The sequence below is a fragment of the Schistocerca serialis genome, chromosome 1 (genome assembly GCF_023864345.2).
Source record: "Schistocerca serialis cubense isolate TAMUIC-IGC-003099 chromosome 1, iqSchSeri2.2, whole genome shotgun sequence".
NCBI classification, from domain to species: Eukaryota; Metazoa; Arthropoda; class Insecta; order Orthoptera; family Acrididae; genus Schistocerca; species Schistocerca serialis.
The window spans coordinates 1,194,327,848-1,194,351,182 of record NC_064638.1 but is presented as its reverse complement, the minus strand read 5'-3'; the positions used below and the strand labels follow the sequence as shown (position 1 = coordinate 1,194,351,182).

At 41.1% G+C, this 23,335-nt stretch overlaps 1 protein-coding gene across 1 annotated transcript in view; it reads left to right on the top strand.

The window, feature by feature from the left end:
* The window catches only part of LOC126459788 (uncharacterized), a 71,555-nt gene that overhangs the window by 24,109 nt on the left and 24,111 nt on the right, over window positions 1-23,335 (top strand). The window contains exon 3 of the mRNA XM_050095883.1: window positions 9,559-9,706. Coding sequence (XP_049951840.1) covers window positions 9,559-9,706 — 148 coding nt within the window. The remainder of the gene's footprint in view (window positions 1-9,558; window positions 9,707-23,335) is intronic.

Below are 23,335 nucleotides of genomic sequence, written 5' to 3'. Positions count from 1 at the left end.
CATTTCAGATATCTGCCAAATAAAACATAATTGCCATGAAAGTACAAGGTCAGTATATATATGACAGTAAGAGTAATTTGCCATTAAGTTTACATACCTTATTCCAATACATAGATGTAGTGGCATTAAAAGTAGAGTGATAAATTATAATGAAAACCGTATTAGTAAAAAGTAAAGATAACAGGAACAAACACATAGGGAAAATTAAAAACAATAGTCAAAACTGTATAAGCAAAAGTATGTCATTGCATAACATGATTCATTTGGAGGCTGATGGGAAGGGAAGGAAGGGCGGGAGGAAGGAGGGGGGGGGGGGGGGTCTACTGGAATGGTCACAATCCAGTCGTAATTCATATAGATGCCAGTATCATTCAGCGAAATCAGATCTAATATTATAGAAGAAAGAATCACTCTGAGCTCTTTAGGAAACACACACAATCCACTATGGGGAGAGGGAGGAGGGGAGACATCAGACAGAGGAGAAGTATCTTTCTTGACTTACGGTGCTACTGTATTAATAAAATTTTCAAAATTTTGAGATATCTTAAATTGTCAAGTAGTTCATGCATTTAAAAATATTTTTTTAAAAGTGTTGACAATATTAATCCCATAATGACAACCATAGGGAGTCACTGTGGTTTGGTTTGATAAACCACCACATTCATATTGGAGAAAAGTGAAATTATTATGATATCAGGATAGGAGGGGGAGCAGACAAAGCTGCCTCAAAAACTGGGATCTAGGGGAGGGGAGGGGAGGGATGGATGGAATGAAACATCTTTATTCATTTGAATGTCATTGCACCATTGCACCAACAAGGTTAATACACAATACTTACGTTTAAAATATTTATAAAAATGTTCACTAAAAACAAAGCAGTAATGAGAAAGGCATAATGTTTAACAATCCTTATACTATTGAACAAATAAGTACAAGGGAAATTATGTACATTTGTGAAACTCTACAAAACATGCTAATGTTAGAAGCAATCTAAGGTTTGGCAAGCCCACCAAGCCACATAACATTTCATCAATAATCCAAGAGGCTAAAAACCAGAGCGTGCTTCAATTTGATTGAATACATCCTAAACTAGTTTCATGTTCCACGGATCATTTTGCGCAATTAATCGTAAAAATCTGGAATGAGTCATTTTACATTCACATTGCAAACTAATTTGTACGTATGGTTACATACTGAACAATTCTAAGCATTTTTTTCACCCTCTCTTGTTCAAATTGATGTGGATACATAAGAATTCTGAAGTTTCATCATTATTTATTATTTCATCACCATGTGTTACGGTTATCATTGGTATAGTACCGTTAGATGTGCAGCATGAATGTGTTGTGTCTATATAAAATTGAGGGTTATACTATTCCAGAAAACCAGTCAACGATACTTTTAAGAAATTTGATTATAATATCTTATGTTTCTGTATGCATGCTTGGATTGATTAATATACCAGTGTCATCTGCAAAAAGAACTATTTGTACTAGTTGTATATTTCACTGAAGATCGTTTACATATATGAGGAACAGTAATGGACCCAAGATTGAGCTTTGGGGAATCTCATATCTGATTTCTCCCCAGTCAAAATAATATCCCCGGACTATATTGGTTGAGTTACTAAGTACAAATGTTGTGTTCCTTTGATTAGATATGGCTTTATCCATTGATTGGCCATGCAACCAATTCCATAAAACTCCAAATTACCTAGGACAATACCGTGAACATTGAAATGGCATTCTCAGTAGAGTAATTCTTCTGAAAAGCAAACTGTGATTTCCTGAGGATATTACTGTTGTGAAACCATGTATGATCAAAGGGATCTGTGAGGGTATGTTAAAAGCAGGTTGAGCTGACCAGTATATGATCATGCATATAGGAATGTAATAGACGTTCTAAGCATGATTAAATAAATTCTGACAGAAAAGGAGGACACAAGAATGCACCAAGGAATCAGTCAGGTAATGTTAAAAGTCCCCTATATGGTGAAACTTAGCCAAAATAGTGATGCAAAATGCATTGGAACATTTTGTACAGCTATAGGGTTGACCAATTATAGATACTAGTGCCAAATGTGAGCCTGTCACTCCATTGCTTGGATGGGTTAGGCACCAGAACATGGTGTACAGTAGTTACAATGGACATTAGGACTAAATCAATTAAGCAATCATATATCATTAGTGAGGAAACTAAGGGAGAGAGACCACATTTTGTCAGAAACTCATCAAACATATTAAACAAGTAATGTTGACTGGAGCCTGCTAGTTCATTGCTAACTGCATTAGGATTGGTTGGCCTTCCCTTAGGCTCAAAAGGCAAGATTGTCACATCCTCATCCACAAGACACATCACATATCCTTTGCCCCTTAAGTGGCACCCAAGAGCAGTGTTACTTTTGTTTGTATGTTATCTCTATCTGGTCGCAAAATCTCTACCCATCAGGCCAATACAGACACTGTTTTAAGAGCCACAGTGAATTCTGTAGACTCCCAAATTTTTAAATTTGTCTATTTTATCATCAAAACTTTGGCACAGAATCAATCCAAGTTTTGTGGGTGCAAAAATCTACTCATACCCTAGCATTCTTAAAGGTGTATGCAACATGGGCTGTGGTAAAACATGGATACGTATTTAAACTTGTCAGTACTATTGAGGCCTGACACTCCTTTCTATTAAGGATCTGCAATCCTGTTTCCCCACTACATTTTTTTCATCCATTGACCACCCTTCCACCTGTATGATGATGTCAATTTCTGTATTGTTATCTTCCATATTAAGCCCCAACTTAGTTAACTGATTAACCATGTAAGCAAAATAGGCACACTTATTGGTGTCAGAATGTCATGAATCTACACCAGTAGTCATATCAGTGGCGGTAGGCTTACAAAAATTGTGTTGGTGACAAGTTTTGACACCTTCCTCATAATCTTTAAATTGGAGATGTTCCTTCCCAATTTCCACTTTAAAATGTGTGTTTTCATGCATTCCATTAAGGGCATACATTGAAAGGGGCTGCTTGGCACTACAGGTGTAGGTGGCACTGTAGGTGGTTGTATTGTTTCAGAGTGGGGGGAGGACTTTCTGTTGTGGAATGGTGCATGTTGTCAAAGTGGAAATACCCCGTCAGTCCAAATAGTTTCAAGACTTCATTAATAATAAACAGAGGTAAGTCAAGATGAGGTTTTAATGCTTCAGGTGTTCTACATAGTCTCCCTCTACTTGACTACGGAGCACAAAATGTTCATAAAGTTGTGTGAAACTATCAGAAAGGTTTATCATTGGGATTTTGTTCAACTCACCCATCACATTGGTTGAATGTCATTTGTGTTGTCAAAGTGTTGACACATCACGTGTTTCTGCACTTCATCATTTTCCGGTAGGTTTGTATTGATAACACCAAGCCTTGTCACCCAATGTACTTTATACTAAAAAAGAATTGCCTCCATTTTACATTTCAATCAAATTGTGGCTGGTGTCCACACATTGCTTTTGTTTGGGAGTGAAGCTTTACATACACTTTTTTCTTTTCTTCAAAACATTCTGGAAAATATCTTGATGTTTGATTTACACTTCACACTGCATGCTTACAACTGACTGGATAATCAGATCTGTTTTTTACAGTTATTAGTTTGAGTTGCCACCATAGCTAATGTGTGGAAGTTGCGTAAACTCCAGGAATAAAATCATTTTTGGAACTTTTCCAAGGGACAGTGTGCTGTTGATGATAGATATGTTTAATGTGAATTGAACCTCCTGTGGAACCACCCATGAAGTGGAGGTAGTCATCCAGAAATTTTTCTTACTGAGACAAGGAAAATCAGGATAAACAAATGAGAGAGACATTTTGAGATTCTAGAAGAATCAGATCATAAAGGCACCATCAACAAATCTGAAACTGTAGATGGACTAACAATTATGGGTAGAAGTCATAGATTCTTCTAGATACCATGTGAACAGTGTTTCCACAATTATTTTAATAAAGAAATGATAACAGCATTATTTATAGCCAAATAATTAAATTAGTCCTCCTCCTTGATTTTCTTGGAAGCTAATGTGACATGTTTCTTTCCACCGACAAATTTTTAACTTGTTTGAATAACAGTTGGAAGATTTTGACACTGTGGCGTATTTTGAATGTAACATAAATATTGCAGTCAGTCACTAGCTGACTGTGTTTAAAATGACTTGTTTATGTTTGATTTCTCCATCTGTCTGAAAAATGTTGAATGGTTGACTTCATGTTCTATAAACATCAGGTGCAGTCCTAGAGTACACGAACATCACAAAACACTGATACAACAAATGTTTGAGTTGTAGGCACAATTAAAATAGTCACATGTTTTAATTTTTATTCCAGTTTTTTCTATCATTGTTCTCTTGATCTGGAGCTTTTGACAGATTTTCGCATTTTATTTTATAAAAAAATCTAATTGATGTTTCATTTGCTCCTTTCCTCTTTTCACCAAAACTTTGGGTCTTAGCTATCGTGATTTATGCTTGTGGGGCTCCTTTTCTGTTGATGTGTTGCCTTTTTATCACCTGTTGTTTATTTGGCAATATTGTGAAAAGGAAAGTTGCTACTCACCGTATAGCAGAGTTGCTGAGTCGCAGATAGGCACAACAAAAAGACTGTCACAAGTAAAACACACACACACACACACACACACACACACACACACACGACTGCAGTCTCACGCAACTGAAACCACACTGGGAGCAGCGGCACCAGTGCATGGTGGGAGTGGCGACTGGGTGGAGGTAAAGAGTAGGCTGGGGCAGGGAGGGGGAGGGATAGTATGGTGGGGGGTGGAGGACAGCGAATTGCTGCAGGTTAGACAGAGGGCAGGGGAGAGATGGAGAGGGCGAGGGAGGGGAAGGGGGAGGTAGTGGAAAAGGAGAGAAGTAAAAAGACTGAGTGGGATGGTGGAATGATGGCTGTGTATGTTGGAATGGGAACAGGGAAGTGAGTGAGGACAGTGATTAACAAAGGCTGAGGCCAGGAGGATTATGGGAACATAGGATGTATTGCAGGGAGAGTTCCCACGTGCGAAGTTCAGAAAAGCTGGTGTTGGTGGGAAGGATCCATATGGCACAGGCTGTGAAGCAGTCATTGAAATGAAGGATGTCATGTTTGGCAGGGTATTCAGCAACAGGGTGGTCCACTTGTCTCTTGGCCACAGTTTTTCGGTAGCCATTTACACTGACAGACAGCTTGTTGGTTTTCATGCTCACACAGAATGCAGCACAGTGGTTGCAGCTTAGCTTGTAAATCACATGACTGGTTTCACAGGTAGCCCAGCCTTTGATGGGATATGTGATGTTTGTGACCAGACTGGATTAGATGGTGGTGGGAGGATGTGATCTACAAGCTAAGCTGCAATCATTGTGCTACTTTCTATGTGGGCATGACAACCAGCAAGCTGTCCATGTAAATGGCCACCAACAAACTGTGGCCAACAAACAAGTGGACCACCCTGTTGCCGAATACCCTGCCAAACATGACAACCTACATTTCAATGACTGCTTCACAGCCTGTGCTATATGGATCCTTCCCACCAACACCAGCTTTTCTGAATTGCTCAGGTGGGAAATCTCCCTGCAATACATCCTATGTTCCCATAATTCTCTGGGCTCAACCTTCGTTAAGGACTGTCCTCACCCACTTTCCTGTTCGCATTCCAGCATACACAGCCATCATTCCACCATCCCATTCAGTCTTTTTATTTCTCTCCTGTTCTGCTACTTACCCCCACCCTCGCCCTCTCCATCTCTCCCCTGCCCTCCGTCTAACCTGCAGCACTTCACTATCTGCCACCCCCACCATACTATCCCTCCCCATCTCTGCCCCAGCCTCCTCCTTATCCCCACTCACCCACTCAGTTGCCACTCCCATCATGCACCGGTGCTGCTGCTTGCACTGTGGTTTCAGTTGCTTAAGACTCCAGTCATGTGTGTGTGTGTGTGTGTGTGTGTGTGTGTGTGTGTGTGTTGTTGATGATGAAGGCTTTGATGGCCAAAAGCTTTGTTTATATGTGACAGTCTTTTTGTTGTGCTTAACTTCAACTCAGCATCTCCGCTATGTAGTAAGTAGCATAATTTTTGTAATATTATTACATTCCATCCTGAATTTTCCATTGTTTGATTGTTGTTTATTTAAATTATGTCTCCATGATTTTGTTACTACTGGTTACCAAACAATGAACTTGTTTGTCTAACTGAAGACATTTTTATAATATATACAGGACTGAGAGTGATTAAAGGTAGTTATGTACAATCAGAGCAAAATGCCTCGGAGTCCCACCTCTAACTGACAAACCAGGGACTCCTAAGATACGACTTGGCAAACAAATGGTAATGAGATGGGGAGCTATTAATATCAGTGGGGGCTACTCTTGGAAGAAGGTAGAGCTGGCAGAGGCTGCAAATAAGATGGGGCTGGACGTTTTAGCTGTTAGTGACATTCGGGTAAGGGGTGAGAAAGAAGAAGAAGTGGGAGAATACAAGGTCTACTTGTCAGGAGTCAAAGCAGGAATAGCACAATGGGGTGTAGGGCTTTACATCAGGAAAGAAATGGAACCCAGCGTAGTTGCAATAAGGTATGTAAACGAACGACTGATGTGGATAGATTTGACAGTGTCTAGCAAGAAAATTAGGATTGTGTCAGTATATTCGCATTGTGAAGGGACTGATCAAGATAAGATGGATAGTTTTTATGAGGCACTCAGTGATGTAGTTGTTAGAGTAAAGGACAAGGACAGTGTTCTGCTCATGGGTGATTTTAACGCCAGGATTGGAAATCGAACAGAAGGGTATGAAAAGGTTATGGGTAAATTTGGAGAGGATATGGAGGCCAACAGGAATGGGCAGCAACTCTTGGATTTCTGTGCCAGTATGGGCTTAGTAATCACAAACTCCTTTTTTAAACATAAGAACATTCACCGGTATACTTGGGAAAGCAGGGGAACCAGATCTGTCATTGACTATATAATAACAGATCAGGAATTCAGGAAGGCTGTGAGGGACACACGTGTATTCAGGGGATTCTTTGATGACACTGATCATTATTTAATCTGCAGTGAAATTGGGATTGCGAGGCCGAAAGTGCAGGAGGTCAGGTCCATATGTAGGAGGATAAGAGTGGAGAAACTTCAGGATAAGGAAATCAGGCACAAGTACATAACAGCGATCTCAGAAAGGTACCAGTTAGTTGAATGTTGTCAATTACAGTCATTGGAAAAGGAATGGACAAGGTACAGGGACACAGTACTAGAAGTGGCTAAAGAATGTCTTGGAACAGTAGTGTGTAAAAGTAGGAGGAAGCAAACAGCTTGGTGGAATGACACAGTCAAGGCAGCCTGTAAAAGGAAAAAGAAGGCGTATAAAAAATGGCTACATACTAGAACTCAGGTAGACAGAGAAAGTTATGTTGAAGAAAGAAACAAAGCCAAACAGATAATTGCAGCATCCAAGAAGAAATCTTGGGAAGACTTTGGAAACAGGTTGGAGACATTGGGTCAAGCTGCTGGAAAACCATTCTGGAGTGTAATTAGCAGTCTTCGAAAGGGTGGTAAGAAGGAAATGACAAGTATTTTGGACAGGTCAGGAAAACTGCTGGTGAATCCTGTGGATGCCTTGGGCAGATGGAGGAAATATTTTGAAGGGTTGCTCAATGTAGGTGAAAATACGATCAGTAATGTTTCAGATTTCGAGGTAGAATGGGATAGGAATGATGATGGAAATAGGATCATGTTTGAGGAAGTGGAGAAAATGGTCATTAGATTGCAGTGCAATAAAGCAGCTGGGGTGGATGAAATTAAGTCGGCACTCATCAAGTACAGTGGAATGTCAGGTCTTAAATGGCTACACAGGATAACTGAAATGGCCTGGGAGTCGGGACAGGTTCCATCAGACTGGACAAAAGCAGTAATCACACCAATCTTTAAACATGGAAACAGAAAAGATTGTAACAACTACAGAGGTATCTCTTTAATCAGCGTTGTGGGTAAAATCTTCTCAGGTATTGTTGAAAGGAAAGTGCGAGTATTAGTTGAGGAGCAATTGGATGAAAATCAGTGTGGGTTTAGGCCTCTTAGAGGTTGTCAGGACCAGATCTTTAGCTTACGACAAATAATGGAGAAGTGTTATGAGTGGAACAGGGAATTGTATCTATGTTTTATAGATCTAGAAAAGGCATATGACCGGGTTCCTAGGAGGAAGTTATTGTCTGTTCTATGAGATTATGGAATAGGAGGCAAACTTTTGCAAGCAATTAAAGGTCTTTACATGGATAGTCAGGCAGCAGTTAGAGTTGACGGTAAACTGAGTTCATGGTTCAGAGTAGTTTCAGGGGTAAGACAAGGCTTCAACCTGTCTCCACTGTTGTTCATATTATTTATGGATCATATGTTGAAAACAATAGACTGGCTGCGTGAGATTAAGATATGTGAACAAAAAATAAGCAGTCTTGCATATGCGGATGACTTAGTTGTGATGGCAGATTCGATTGAAAGTTTGCAGAGTAATATTTCAGAGCTAGATCAGAAATGTAAGGACTATGGTATGAAGATTAGCATCTCCAAAACGAAAGTAATGTCAGTGGGAAAGAAATATAAACGGATTGAGTGCCAAATAGGAGGAACAAAGTTAGAACAGGTGGACGGTTTCAAGTACTTAGGATGCATATTCTCACAGGATGGCAACATAGTGAAAGAACTGGAAGCTAGGTGTAGCAAGGCTAATGCAGTGAGCGCTCAGCTACGATCTACTATCTTCTTCAAGAAGGAAGTCAGTACCAAGACTAAGTTATCTGTGCACCGTTCAATCTTTCGACCAACTTTGTTGTATGGGAGCGAAAGCTGGGTGGATTCAGGTTACCTTATCAATAAGGTTGAGGTTATGGATATGAAAGTAGCTAGGATGATTGCAGGTACTAGTAGATGGGAACAATGGCAGGAGGGTGTCCACAATGAGGAAATCAAAGAAAAACTGGGAATGAACTCTATAGATGTAGCAGTCAGGGCGAACAGGCTTAGATGGTGGGGTCATGTTACACGCATGGGAGAAGCAAGGTTACCCAAGAGACTCATGGGTTCAGCAGTAGAGGGTAGGAGGAGTCGGGGCAGAGCAAGGAGAAGGTACCTGGATTCGGTTAAGAATGATTTTGAAGTAATAGGTTTAACATCAGAAGAGGCACCAATGTTAGCACTGAATAGGGGATCATGGAGGAATTTTATAAGGGGGGCTATGCTCCAGACTGAACGCTGAAAGGCATAATCAGTCTTAAATGATGATGATGATGTAATGACGTAATTTTATATCAGGATCATGTCTAAAAAGTCATAAAATAATTGTAAATAGACTGCTAAGGGTCACTACAACCATTTTATTTGGAGGATTAAAGAAAGTCTGAAGACTGCTGCACAATTATACATTTTCAGTAAAGCAGTCATAGTAGATCAGAAAGTCTTTTTTGTATTCTATAGGTTAAGCAGTGCTATATATTTTGAAAAAAAAATGTTACTTTAAAATATTATTTTCTGCCTCATTTGTTAGGTTTGGAGGAAGGAGACAGATTTAAATCTAAGACAGAGAATACACAAGCTGAAACATGAGCTACTTCAAAGTGCTCTTCCATCAGAATCAACAAATGTATCAGATTTCTCTTTGGGTGGAGACATTCCTGGTAAAGATATTCCAGATGGTAAGTATGTGAAGTGTGTTTCCTTTTACCTCAAATCCATGCAGTGGTTTAATGGCCACATGCTGCTATATTCACCAGTCTGAATGTGGATTTTAGACAGTTACTCATGCTCATTTAGGCAAAGAATATGATACACAAAAAATGAAAATGCGATAACACACAGAGCAAAGTTTACACAGTTCGCAGACAGATGGTGCATATTGCTTCCCTCCCTTAGGTTAACTTGACAATTGTGGCCTCAGGAAGGGCATCCAGCCACAGTGTGAAATACAGCAGAACTACAATTATCCAAACTACCACTATCTGAATCATCAATTATCCAGATAGCTTTGAGGAAAAAGAAATTTGTACTGTATGACTAAAATTTATAGTTATTATGGTATACAGTACACTTTACATTTGTTTATCATTCTAAAATCAGTTAGCAGCAAATGTATTAAAAGACCAAAATCTTCCAGCAAACAACGAATACATTATTTGCATTGTTGTACATGCATTATTGTACACATAATACATACACTGTTGCATTTATGGTTTCTGTCATTCAGTGCAGCCTACATCAGTCTGTGTCATGATTTTAACAGATACATTGATTTGTCACTATAGTTCTTCCTTCCATGTCATTTTTGGTTTTGTGTGTGTGTTTTAATTTAATGTGTGGAATATGTCTTCTAAAAGGAAATGTGTTGTCTGGCAGACAGAATAAAAGTCCTTGACTACTTAGACAAAGTTGTGAGTGGTAAAACAGTTAGATGAGATTTTCAAATAACTAATGGGAATTCAGCCAGCTAACACTTTCAGCGACCGCCGATATTTTGGCAGTAGAACACCCCGCCATTTTCAAGGCAAACTGCAACGGACAGGCGGCGTACATGCAAATTTAAAACCTCTGTTCTCGGACTGAAGCAGGAAAGATAACACACACACTGAACACTAGTGCCACCAAAGATGACCAAAGTCAGAGCTATCGATAGTGAGACTATGAATTCGCAGGTGAGTTAGCATTGACTCTGTCCCTCTGTTTTTTGACAAGGGAGAGACCCGGATTCCAAACAGAGTTTAAACAGAAACCTCCATCCTCCATCCCTGTTAATGAGGTTGCTCGCTAATTTAATCTCAACTGCCTCTCTAATAACACAGTCCCAATAGCTGGACGTGCATGCCAAAATCTCGGTGTTATTATATAACATGGGATGACCAGTATCCAAGCAATGTTCGGCAATAGCAGATCTGTTTGGCTGCTGTAATCGTGTGTGCCGTTTATGCTCAATTCATCGGTCCTCCACGGTCCTGATAGTTTGACCAATATATGCCATGCCACAGCTGCAAGGAATACGATATACACCCGCCTTACGCAGTCCAAGATCATCCTTAACGGAACTCAAAAGTGCTCTCATTTTAGATGGAGGTCGGAAAACACATTTCACATCGTACTTCTGTAAAATACGACCGATCTTGTTGGACGTGTTTCCTACGTAAGGCAAAAAGGCAGTAGACTTAGGTGTTGACTCAGAATTATCATCAATCACCCGATGTACAGTTGGTCGATAGCATTACGCACGCTCAATCTGTCTATCACTATAACCATTTTGACGAAATGTAACTTCAAGATGGGACAGCTCAGCTGGCAAAGTCTCAGCTCCAGAAACGACATGTGCCCTGTGTACCAAGGTACGAAGTACCCCATCACGCTGATCCGGATGGTGACAACTATTAGCCTGTAAGTCGGTGTGAGTATGTTTCCTGTAGACTGCATGTCCCAATGATCCATCATCCTTCCTCCTAACCAACATGTCAAGAAAGGGAAGGCAACCATCCTCTTCCACCTCCATCGTAAAACGAATGTTCAGGTGGATCGAGTTCAGATGTTCTAGAAAGACATTCAAATTCTCCCTACCATGAGGCCAAACAACAAAAGTATCGTCAACGTATCTAAAGAAAATGGTGGGGTGTTCTCCCGCCGAAATATCGGCAGTCGCTGAAAGTGTTACCTGGCTGAATTCCCAGAAGTTATTTGAAAGTTGTATACGCCAGGAGAAACTCGGGTCTCAGTTAGATGAGATGTTTAGCATGGGAATATCAACAATAGCAGACATAAAAAACAAGTCCTTAATTTTAAACATTGTGTTTGTTCTTGAGAATGCAGTGGGAGTTCAGTGAGAAGGGTGGTGAAAGTGGCAGAGAAGAATGGGCTTGAAGAGGCCGGGTGGTTTCTGCAGCAGCAGGCTTTGGAAGGACCTCTTCTAGGGCTGATTGTTTGTGAAAAAGCATAACTTTTAGCCAAGAAAATCAACAGGTTGTCTTCATTTAAAGTGAGCAATAGCTGGCAATGGAATTTCAAGGCACGTCACGATATTTGTGAGTTGGGTTTAAGTGGTGAAAACCTATCAGCAGACCCCAAGTAGAAAATTTTATTCAAAATTTAGGATCTTATGACCCTGAATTTTTAAGCAATACAGATGAGACAGGACTTATGTAAAAAGCATTGGTGAAAACATCTGTAGTTTCTAAAAGGGAAACTAGTGCTCTCGACCTTTTGGTTACTAAAGACTGGGTTACTATGCTGAACTAGGCAATGGCCTTGCTGCAGTGGTAACACCAGTTCCCATCAGATCACCAAAATTAAGCACTGTCGGACTTAGCTAGCATGTGAATGGGTCACTGTCCAGGTCTGCCGAGTGGCAGACTGGGGTGCACTCAGCCCTTGTGTGGTCAATTGAGGAGCTACTTGATTGAGAAGTAGTGAGACCAATCGCGGAAACTGACAATGGCTGGGAGAGCAGTGTACTGACCACATCCTCCTCCATATCCACATCTGGTGATGCCTAAGGGCTGAGGATGATATGGCAGCCAGTCAGTATCATTTGGCCTTCAAGACCTGTTCAGATCATGTTTGTTTGTTTTATTACGCTGAACTGTGCTAACTCTATGGAAAATTGCAAAATACTCCTTCTCTCAATAATAAAAACGAGAAACCCCCAGGCTTTGAAAAATGTTAAAAACTTTGCATATTTTACAATAATCAACCAAAGGCCTGAATGACTGCACTTTGTTTTGGTACTGGCACAGTTCAGTTTTTGTACCTGATGTAAAAAGAATAAAATACCATAAGGCCATAGGGAAAGAAGGTAATAAGATGTTAATTCTGGACAGTTCACTCACCCACCCCACAGAAAGCCTTCTTGATAGAGAAGATGGCTGCAGCCAATGGACCAATCAGTTACTGAAACTGTGAAGCAACATTACAGAAGACAGCTGTTGAGGAAGCTTTTGATAGAAGATGAAAGTGCAGAAAGCATTGTCTCTTGTCACCAAAAATTGAATTTAAAAAAATGCTTTCTCATGGTTGCGGAAGCAAGGAATTTGGTCAAGACAGCCCAGTTTAAAAAGACTGTGGACTAAATTAAAAGGCATTTCAACCAAAAATGAGATTCAGAAAGATGAAGATGAAAAGAAGTAGTGTGGAAACAAAGAGGAAGAAAGAGAAGCGACAGAGGATGAAATATCACTTGAAAACATAAGAAAGATATGAAGTTTCTTGGCAGATTAAAACTTTGTGCCAGACCGAGACTCCAACTCGGGACCTTTGCCTTCCGCAGGCAAGTGCTCTACCATTGAGCTACCCGAGCACGACTCGTGCCCCGTCCTCACAGCTTTACTTCTGCCAGTACCTCTGTCTCCTACCTTTCAAACTTTACAGAAGCTCTCCTGCGAATGTTGCAGAACCAGCACTCCTGAAAGAAAGGATATTGCGGAGACATGGCTCAGCCACAGCGTGGGGGATGTTTTCATAATGAGATTTTCACTCTGCAGCAGAGTTTGCGCTGATTTAAAACTTCCTCGAAGATTAAAACTGTACCTAGGCAGAGGTCCCGAGTTCGAGTCTCGGTCTGGCACAGTTTTAATCTACCAGGAAGTTTCATATCAGCGCACAGTCCACTGTAGAGTGAAAATCTCATTCTATAAGAAAGATACTTTTTAAATTCCAGGACATTCCAGTAGCAGTGCAGGGCTTTGCTTGTGATTTTTTGGACTTGGATACCAAATTCTCATTGATGAAATCGTTGAAAGATTAGATTGGTACTCACCATGTAGTGGAGATGTTGAGTCAGACAAGCACAACAAAAAGACTACTAAACAAATAAATCCAAAAGGCTTCCTTCTGAATTATACAACATAAACGCACACATTCATGCAAACGCAGCGCACCACTGTCTCTGGCTGCCAGGTAAAATGTTAAATGCAAACATCCAAATATGGACACATTGAGTTGTGCAGGTGCTGGATATCAGCCTGTTGCACTTGGTCAGTCAATACAGGGATGGTTAATACTGTTTGTGGATGATGCTGGAGCTGTCCAATGATGCCACGTAAGTGCCTGAATTGGAGACAGATCTGTCATCGAGCAGGCCAAGGCACCATGTCAAAAATCTGTAGAGAATGTTGGGATACGACAGCAGCATGAGGGTGAGTGTTATGCTGTTGGAAAACACCTCTTGGAACACTATTCTTGATTGGTAACACAACCGATCAAATCACGTAGGTGCGTAGGATAACCATGAGAGTGCTCCTGCTATCATATGAACTTGAATCTCTGATCGTAACTGCAAGAGTAGGTCCAGTGTGTCTAGCACACAGGCAGGTTGGTTGTGGGCCCTCAACTGACCTCCACCTAGCCAACACAGCAGCCATTACGGGCACCAAGGCAGACCCAGCTTTCGTCAGAAAACTCAACAGACCTCCACTCTGTGGATATGATGTTGGCATTTTTGAGATCATTATATATTATTATTATTATTACCACCACCAGCAGCAGCACCTACATCATCATCCAGATTCCAATTAAGAACAACTGTGGTATTTCCCTTGTTAGGCAGAAGTACCACAATATCTTCATTTTCCACAATGCACACAGCCTCTCTCTCTCTCTCTCTCTCTCTCTCTCTCTCTCTCTCTCTCTCTCTCTGCTGATGTTAGATGTGAGATATGCCGTACCACCTGTTCACACTCCACTAATGAACTCCACAATAGGTACGTGTAGGAGCGAAATTCAGTCCATTAAGGGCTAAGATGGCTCTTTGTTCCAGGTCCTTGTTTAACAGGTTGATGACAATGTGTGCCATTCCATGAGAAGTTACTGATATTTACATGGTTGCAAGTTGCTCAAATTACTTTGTTTCTTTTATATTGCTATGGTGAGCTCTTTGATCAGCTGCCATCGACATTTTGACCCGCTCCCAGTTGACAGATGAGAAATTGGCAGGTTAACAGACATAGCAATTCTATAAACTGCATGCATTACTACCAAGTTTGTACCTTGTATGTTGTATCCTTTCTTTGACGATGGCCAGGCAGTCTTGCCACCTTTAAAATTTGAAAGAGAGTATTCCAGTCAACATTGTCAAAAGCTTTCTCTAAGTCTACAAATGCTAGAAACGTAGGTTTCCTTTTCCTTAATCTTTCTTCTAAGATAAGTCGTAGGGTCAGTATTGCCTCACGTGTCCTCATATTTCTACAGAATCCAAACTGATCTTCCCCAAGGTCGGCTTCTACCTGTTTTTCCATTCGTCTGTAAAGAATTCGCGTTAGCATTTTGCAGCCGTGACTTGTTAAATTGATAGTTCGGTAATTTTCACAACTGTCAACACCTGCTTTCTTTGGGATTGGAATTATTATATTCTTCTTGAAGTCTGACGGTATTTTGCCTGTCTCATACATCTTGCTAACCAGATGGTAGAGTTTTGTCAGGACTGGCTCTCCCAAAGCCGTCAATAGTTCTAATGGAATGTTGTCTTCTCCCGGGGCCTTGTTCCGACTCAGGTCTTGCAGTGCTCTGTCAAACTCTTCACGCAGTATCGTATCTCCCATTTCATCTTCATCTACATCCTCTTCCATTTCCATAATATTGTCCTCAAGTGCATCGCTCTTGTATAGACCCTCTATATACTCCTTCCACCTTTCTGCTTTCCCTTCTTTGCTTAGAACTGGGTTTCCATCTGAGCTCTTGATACTCATACAAGTGGCTCTCTTTTCTCCAAAGGTCTCTCTAATTTTCCTGTAGGCAGTATCTATCTTACCTCTAGTGAGATAAGCCTCTACATCCTTACATTTGTCCTCCAGCCATGCCTGCTTAACCATTTTGCACTTCCTGTTGATCTCATTTTTGGGGATTTTGTATTCCTTTTTGCCTGCTTCATTTACTGCATTTTTGTATTTTCTCCTTTCATCAATTAAATTCAATATTTCTTCTGTTACCCAACGATTTCTACTAGCCCTCGTCTTTTTACCTACTTGATCCTCTGCTGCCTTCACTACTTCATCCCTCAGAGCTACCCATTCTTCTTCTTCTGCTGTATTTCTTTGCCCCATTCCTGTCAATTGTTCCCTTATGCTCTCCCTGAAACTCTTTGCAACCTCTGGTTTAGTCAGTTTATCTAGGTCCCATCTCCTTAAATTCCCACCTTTTTGCAGTTTCTCCAGTTTTAATCTACAGTTCATAACCAATAGATTGTGGTCAGAGTCCACATCTGCCCCTGGAAATGTCTTACAATTTAGAACCTGGTTCCTAAATCTCTGCCTTACCATTATATAATCTATCTGATACCTTTTAGTATCTCCAGGATTCTTCCACGTATACAACCTTCTTTTATGATTCTTGAACCAAGTGTTAGCAATGTGTAAGTTATGCTCTGTGCAAAATTCTACCAGACGGCTTCCTCTTTCATTTCTTACCCCCAATCCATATTCCTGTACTACGTTTCCTTCTCTCCCTTTTCCTACTTTCGAATTCCAGCCACCCATGACTATTAAATTTTCGTCTCCCTTCACTACCTGAATAATTTCTTTCATCTCATTATACATTTCTTCAGTTTCTTCGTCATCTGCAGAGCTAGTCGGCATATAAAGTTGTACTACTGTAGTAGGCATGGGCTCCGTGTCTGTCTTGGCCACAATAATACTTTCACTATGCTGTTTGTAGTAGCTTACCCGCACTCCTATTTTTTTATTCATTATTAAACCTACTCCTGCATTACCCCTATTTGATTTTGTATTTATAACCCTGTATTCATCTGACTAGAAGTCTTGTTCCTCCTGCCACCGAACTTCACTAATTCCCACTATATCTAACTTTAACCTATCCATTTCCCTTTTTAAATTTTCTAACCTACCTGCCCGATTAAGGGATCTGACATTCCACGCTCCGATCCGTAGAATGCCAGTTTTCTTTCTCCTGATAACTATATCCTCTTGAGTTGTCCCCACCCGGAGATCCAAATGGGGGACTATTTTACCTCCGGAATATATTACCCAAGAGGACGCCATCATCATATAACCATACAGTAAAGCTGCATGCCCTCGGGAAAAATTACGACTGTAGTTTCCCCTTGCTTTCAGCCGTTTGTAGTACCAGCACAGCAAGGCTGTTTTGGTTAGTGTTACAAGGCCAGATCAGTCAATCATCCAGACTGTGGCCCCTGTAACTACTGAAAAGGCTGCTGCCCCTCTTCAGGAACCATACGTTTGTCTGGCCTCTCAACAGATACCCCTCCGTTGTGGTTGCACCTACTGTACGGCTATCTGTATCGTTTGAAGCACGCAAGCCTCCCTACCAACGGCAAGGTGCATGGTTTAAGGGGGGGGGGGGGCTATAATTGTCACGGAGCATCATGAATTCACACTGTGACAGCACTTTGTGCACAGTTGTTATTTGTATTGTGTGTGCCATTGGGGATGAAATTTGAGAGGTACAGATGTGTTTTTTTATGTATTGTACCAGAGCTGGGAGTTTAGTCGACATAGGTGTTGGTGCTGGTTGTACGAAGTCTGCAAGAAGGGTGGAGGTTTCCCCATACACTACTTCTGCCAGAAAGGCCAATAGATCTTACTTAAAGGTATGAATACCGAGCAAGACCCAGGGCAGTGCTTCTATCCAGCTATCTGTGTAGCATATGAGTGCAGTCTTTAGCGTTTGGTGCCAGCGTTCCACCAACCCATTACTTTGTGGATGGTACACTGTTGTTCAATTTCATTTTGTGCCACAGAGGGCTTCAAAGAAACCCAACTCAAATTGACATCCTAGTCAGAAGTGATTGTCTCAGGGCAACTCAAGTGGGATATCCATACTTCAATGGATGCACAGGTCGTGGATTCACCCATGATATCTTTTGAAAGGGATCCCAGCATGAGAAATGGTTGATGACTGATAATATGTATATAAACCCTTCTGATTTGGAAAGTATGTGATGATCAGATCCATATGAATACGCTGGAATAGGGTGTGTGGTACCTTGAAGCGACCGAGTGCTGGTGGTGCGTGGTGCCCAATCTTTCTGCATTGGGATGGCAGACAGGTCTGACCCTATCTGTGGCAGTCCCATCTGGCATTAGGTCACACGAATCGTTTGGTCATCAGCCGTATTGTCGCTAAGACGCATGGGTGAGCCAGGTCATTAATTTGGTCGAAAAGTGCGTGGTGCATGGAATCTGGCATGGAAAATCTGATTCTATTTTGTGACACATCGCTCAGTAAGCAGACATTGGTGCCTGACATGGTACTCTGATCAATGCATGAGCTTGATATATTGTTGATAAAGTCTGTGATCAGTGGGTCAAGTTTTCGGTCATATATGAGACTGATGTAGTCTTATGTGGAAGATGGGTCCGGTAATGTATGCTTTCTGAGGTAAGTCTAATAAACATGGATCCAGAAATGCATACTTTCTACAATAAATACATGTTTACAGGAGGTGTTCTATGTGGCATCCATTCATGACTATGTACGCCTCTGCCGCCCTGCATAAGGAATGATGCAGCATTTGAAGTATACCTGGTTGTTGTTGTACCTGCTGGCATTAGTTGAAAATGTGGCCCTGTAGCTTCACACATCGTTGATTGGCGTGGCGTTGACCAATTCTGTTCCCATAACAAAAGGTCCTCCCCCCCCCCCCCCCCCCTCCCAAATGAACCATGGACCTTGCCATTGGTGGAGAGGCTTGCGTGCCTCAGCGATACAGATGGCCGTACCATAGGTGCAACCACAATGGAGGGGTATCTGTTGAGAGGCCAGACAAACGTGTGGTTCCTGAAGAGGGTCAGCAGCCTTTTCAGTAGTTGCAGGGGCAACAGTCTGGATGATTGACTGATCTGGCCTTGTAACACTAACCAAAGTGGCCTTGCTGTGCTGGTACTACAAATGGCTGAAAGCAAGGGGGAACTACAGTCGTAATTTTTCCCGAGGGCATGCAGCTTTACTGTATGGTTATATGATGATGGCGTCCTCTTGGATAAAATATTCCGGAGGTAAAATAGTCCCCCATTCGGATCTCTGGGGAGGGGACTACTCAAGAGGACGTCATTATTAGGAGAAAGAAAACTGGTGTTCTACAGATCGAAGCATGAAATGTCAGATCCCTTAATTGGGCAGGTAGGTTAGAAAATTTAAGAAGGGAAATGGATAGGTTAAAGTTAGATATAGTGGGAATTAGTGAAGTTCGGTGGCAGGAGGAACAAGACTTTTGGTCAGGTGAATACAGGGTTATAAATACAATACCAAATAGGGGTAATGCAGGAGTAGGTTTAATAATGAATTTAAAAAATGGTACTGTGAGGAAGCTACTACAAACAGCATAGTGAACGCATTATTGTGGCCAAGATAGACACGAAGCACATGCCTACTACAGTAGTACAAGTTTATATGCCAACTAGCTCTGCAGATGATGAAGAAATTGATGAAATGTATGATGAGATAAAAGAAATTATTCAGGTAGTGAAGGGAGACGAAAATTTAATAGTCATGGGTGACTGGAATTCGAAAGTAGGAAAAGGGAGAGAAGGAAACGTAGTACAGGAATATGGATTGGGGGTAAGAAATGAAAGAGAAAGTCGCCTAGTAGAGTTTTGCACAGAGCATAACTTACACATTGCTAACACTTGGTTCAAGAATCATGAAAGAAGGTTGTATACATGGAAGAATCCTGGAGATACTAAAAGGTATCAGATAGATTATATAATGGTAAGGCAGAGATTTAGGAACCAGGTTTTAAATTGTAAGACATTTCCAGGGGCAGATGTGGACTCTGACCACAATCTGTTGGTTATGAACTGTAGATTAAAACTGAAGAAACTGCAAAAAGGTGGGAATTTAAGGAGATGGGATCTGGATAAACTGATTAAACCAGAGGTTGTACAGAGTTTCAGGGAGAGCACAAGGGAACAATTGACAGGAATGGGGGAAAGAAGTACAGTAGAAGAAGAATGGGTAGCTCTGAGGGATGAAGTAGTGAAGGCAGCAGAGGATCAAGTAGGTAAAAAGATGAGGGCTAGCAGAAATCCTTGGGTAACAGAAGAAATATTGAATTTAATTGATGAAAGGAGAAAATATAAAAGTGCAGTAATTGAAGCAGGCAAAAAGGAATACAAACGTCTCAAAAATGAGAGCGGCAGGAAGTGTAAAATGGCTCAGCAGGCATGGCTAGAGGACAAATGTAAGGATGTAGAGCCGTATCTCACTAGGAGTAAGGTAGATACTGCCTACAGGAAAATTAAAGAGACCTTTGGAGAAAAGAGAACGACTTGTATGAATATCAAGAGCTCAGATGGAAACCCAGTTCTAAGCAAAGAAGGGAAAGCAGAAAGGTGGAAGGAGTATATAGAGGGTCTATACAAGGGCGATGCACTTGAGGACAATATTATGGAAATGGAAGAGGATGTAGATGAAGATGAAATGGGAGATACGATACTGCGTGAAGAGTTTGACAGAGCACTGAAAGACCTGAGTCGAAACAAGGCCCCGGGAGTAGACAACATTCCATTAGGACTACTGACGGCCTTGGGAGAGCCAGTCCTGATAAAACTCTACCATCTGGTGAGCACGATGTATGAGACAGGCGAAATTCCCTCAGACTTCAAGAAGAATATAATAATTACAATCCCAAAGAAAGCAGGTGTTGACAGATGTGAAAATCACCGAACTATCAGTTTAATAAGTCACAGCTGCAAAATACTAACGTGAATTCTTTACAGATGAATGGAGAAACTGGTAGAAGCCGACCTCAGGGAAGATCAGTTTGGATTCCGTAGAAATGTTGGAACACGTGAGGCAGTACTGACCTTACGACTTACCTTAGAAGAAAGATTAAAGAAAGGCAAACCTACGTTTCTAGCATTTGTATACTTAGAAAAAGCTTTTGACAACATTGACTGGAATACCCTCTTTTAAATTCTAAAGGTGGCAGGGGTAAAATACAGGGAGCGAAAGGCTATTTACAATTTGTACAGAAACCAGATGGCAGTTATAAAGAATCAAGGGGCATGAAAGAGAAGCAGTGGTTGGGAAGGGAGAGAGACAGGGTTGTAGCCTCTCCCCGATGTTATTCAATCTGTATATTGAGCAAGCAGTAAAGGAAACAAAAGAAAAATTTGGAGTAGGAATTAAAATCCATGGAGAAGAAATAAAAACGTTGAGGTTCGCCGATGACTTCGTAATTCTGTCGGAGACAGCAAAGGACTTGGAAGAGCAGTTGAACGGAATGGACGGTGTCTTGAAGGAAGGGTATTAGATGAACATCAACAAAAGCAAAATGAGGATAATGGAATGTAGTCGAATTAAGTCGGGTGATGCTGAGGGAATTATTAGGAAATGAGATACTTAAAGTAGTAAAGGAGTTTTGCTATTTGGGGAGCAAAATAACTGATGATGGTCGAAGTAGAGAAGATATAAAATGTAGACTGACAATGGCAAGGAAAGCGTTTCTGAAGAAGAGAAATTGGTTAACATCGAGTATAGATTTAAGTGACAGAAAGTCGTTTCTGAAAGTATTTGTATGGAGTGTAGCCATGTTTGGAAGTGAAACATGGACGATAAATAGTTTGGACAAGAAGAGAATAGAAGCTTTCGAAATGTGGTGCTACAGAAGAATGCTGAAGATTAGATGGGTAGATCACATAACTAATGAGGAGGTATTGAATAGAATTGGGGAGAAGACGAGTTTGTGGCACAACTTGGCTAGAAGAAGGGATCGGTTGGTAGGACATGTTCTGAGGCATCGAGGGATCACCAATTTAGCATTGGAGGGCAGCGTGGATGGTAAAAATCGTAGAGGGAGACCAAGAGATGAATACACTAAGCAGATTCAGAAGGATGTAGGTTGCAATAAGTACTGGGAGATGAAGAAGCTTGCATAGTATAGGGTAGCATGGAGAGCTGCATCAAACCAGTCTCAGGACTGAAGACCACAACAACAACCTTTGTGGTAACACATATGGTCCTATTAATCTATCGCCAAGTATACCAGCCTGTCTGTTGATTGAGAATCTGTGTTGATGCCCTCTTTCCTGTATTGCCTGGAAATTTACATCTGCCCATAGAAGATGGTTATGAAAATTCACACCACCATCTCTTGTGAACACTGCCTCATCAGTAAATAAAATCTTGGATGTGAACATTGGATCTGTGGTACACTTCTGCAACAGTCACTGACAGAAACACCATCTGCCATGACAATCTTATGGCGTTAGGGCCTGAATGCGCTGGAGATGATATGGGTACAGCAATTGCTGATGAAGTACCCCCCAGACAATAATGTGAGACAAACATTCTGCTGTGCTAATTGTCGCACACTGGTCCCAGGGGTTTCTTCCACTGAACATAGCACATGCTCCTCCATGTTAGGCATATGGACTGTGCGGGGCCTTCCACTGTTAGCCTTCTGAGGTGCAAGTGTACCTGTGTCTCTTAAATGCTGGAAAAGTCTGCTGAATAGCTTATCAGAGGGCACTCTGTGCTGTGGATGTTTCTCAGCATAGAGAAGACGGGCTCGCAGACTGTGTCCATTGGCTAAACCATAGCAGAATATCATATCTCCCATTTCACTTGTCAATTAGTATGCTGCCATTGCTAAGAGATAGTCGAAGAGAGAAAATGTTAATTTTCTACACCATCTGTGCATACATACATACAGACAGACAGACAGCACAATAACAGTAGATATATAACTGAATCCCCATTTGGGAGAAAGTAAAACAGCATGATACGTACTCAGGGTTGGCAGGACTGTACAATGAGGCACATAAACACAATGAAAACTAACATAGCTTACATAATGACTCGAACCACACAACTGACTGCAGACCACCTAATGATAGGTAGAGTACTGTGAGTAAGACATCATAATACCCTGCTGACGCATTTGACGGAGCACCATTGCAATGACTGTGCTAATATCTGCAACCAAGCTTCACACAGCCCTTTCTGTAAACACATGTTTATCTCGGAAAGTATGCCTTTCTGGACCCTTATTTATTGGACTTATTTTTCTTGTTTTGATGAGTACTACCACCTTTCAAAGTACTTTAAACATAGCTGCGCAACAGCAACGGTTCCACGTAATCAGATTAAGAGCAGCCGACCAGTTGCAAAGGATAAAGTAATCTTTACCTAGGTTTCAATAGATATAGATCTATCTTCTTCAGATGACGGCAGTATTATAATAACATGAAGCGATATGTCCTTATTGTTTTTACAAACATCTGCATAGTTTCATTAGTCAAATAAAATATAGCCCTGAGAACAGGCTTTTTCAGACAAATAAAATAGGTACATGGAAGTTGGAGAGCGCATAAGTATACAAA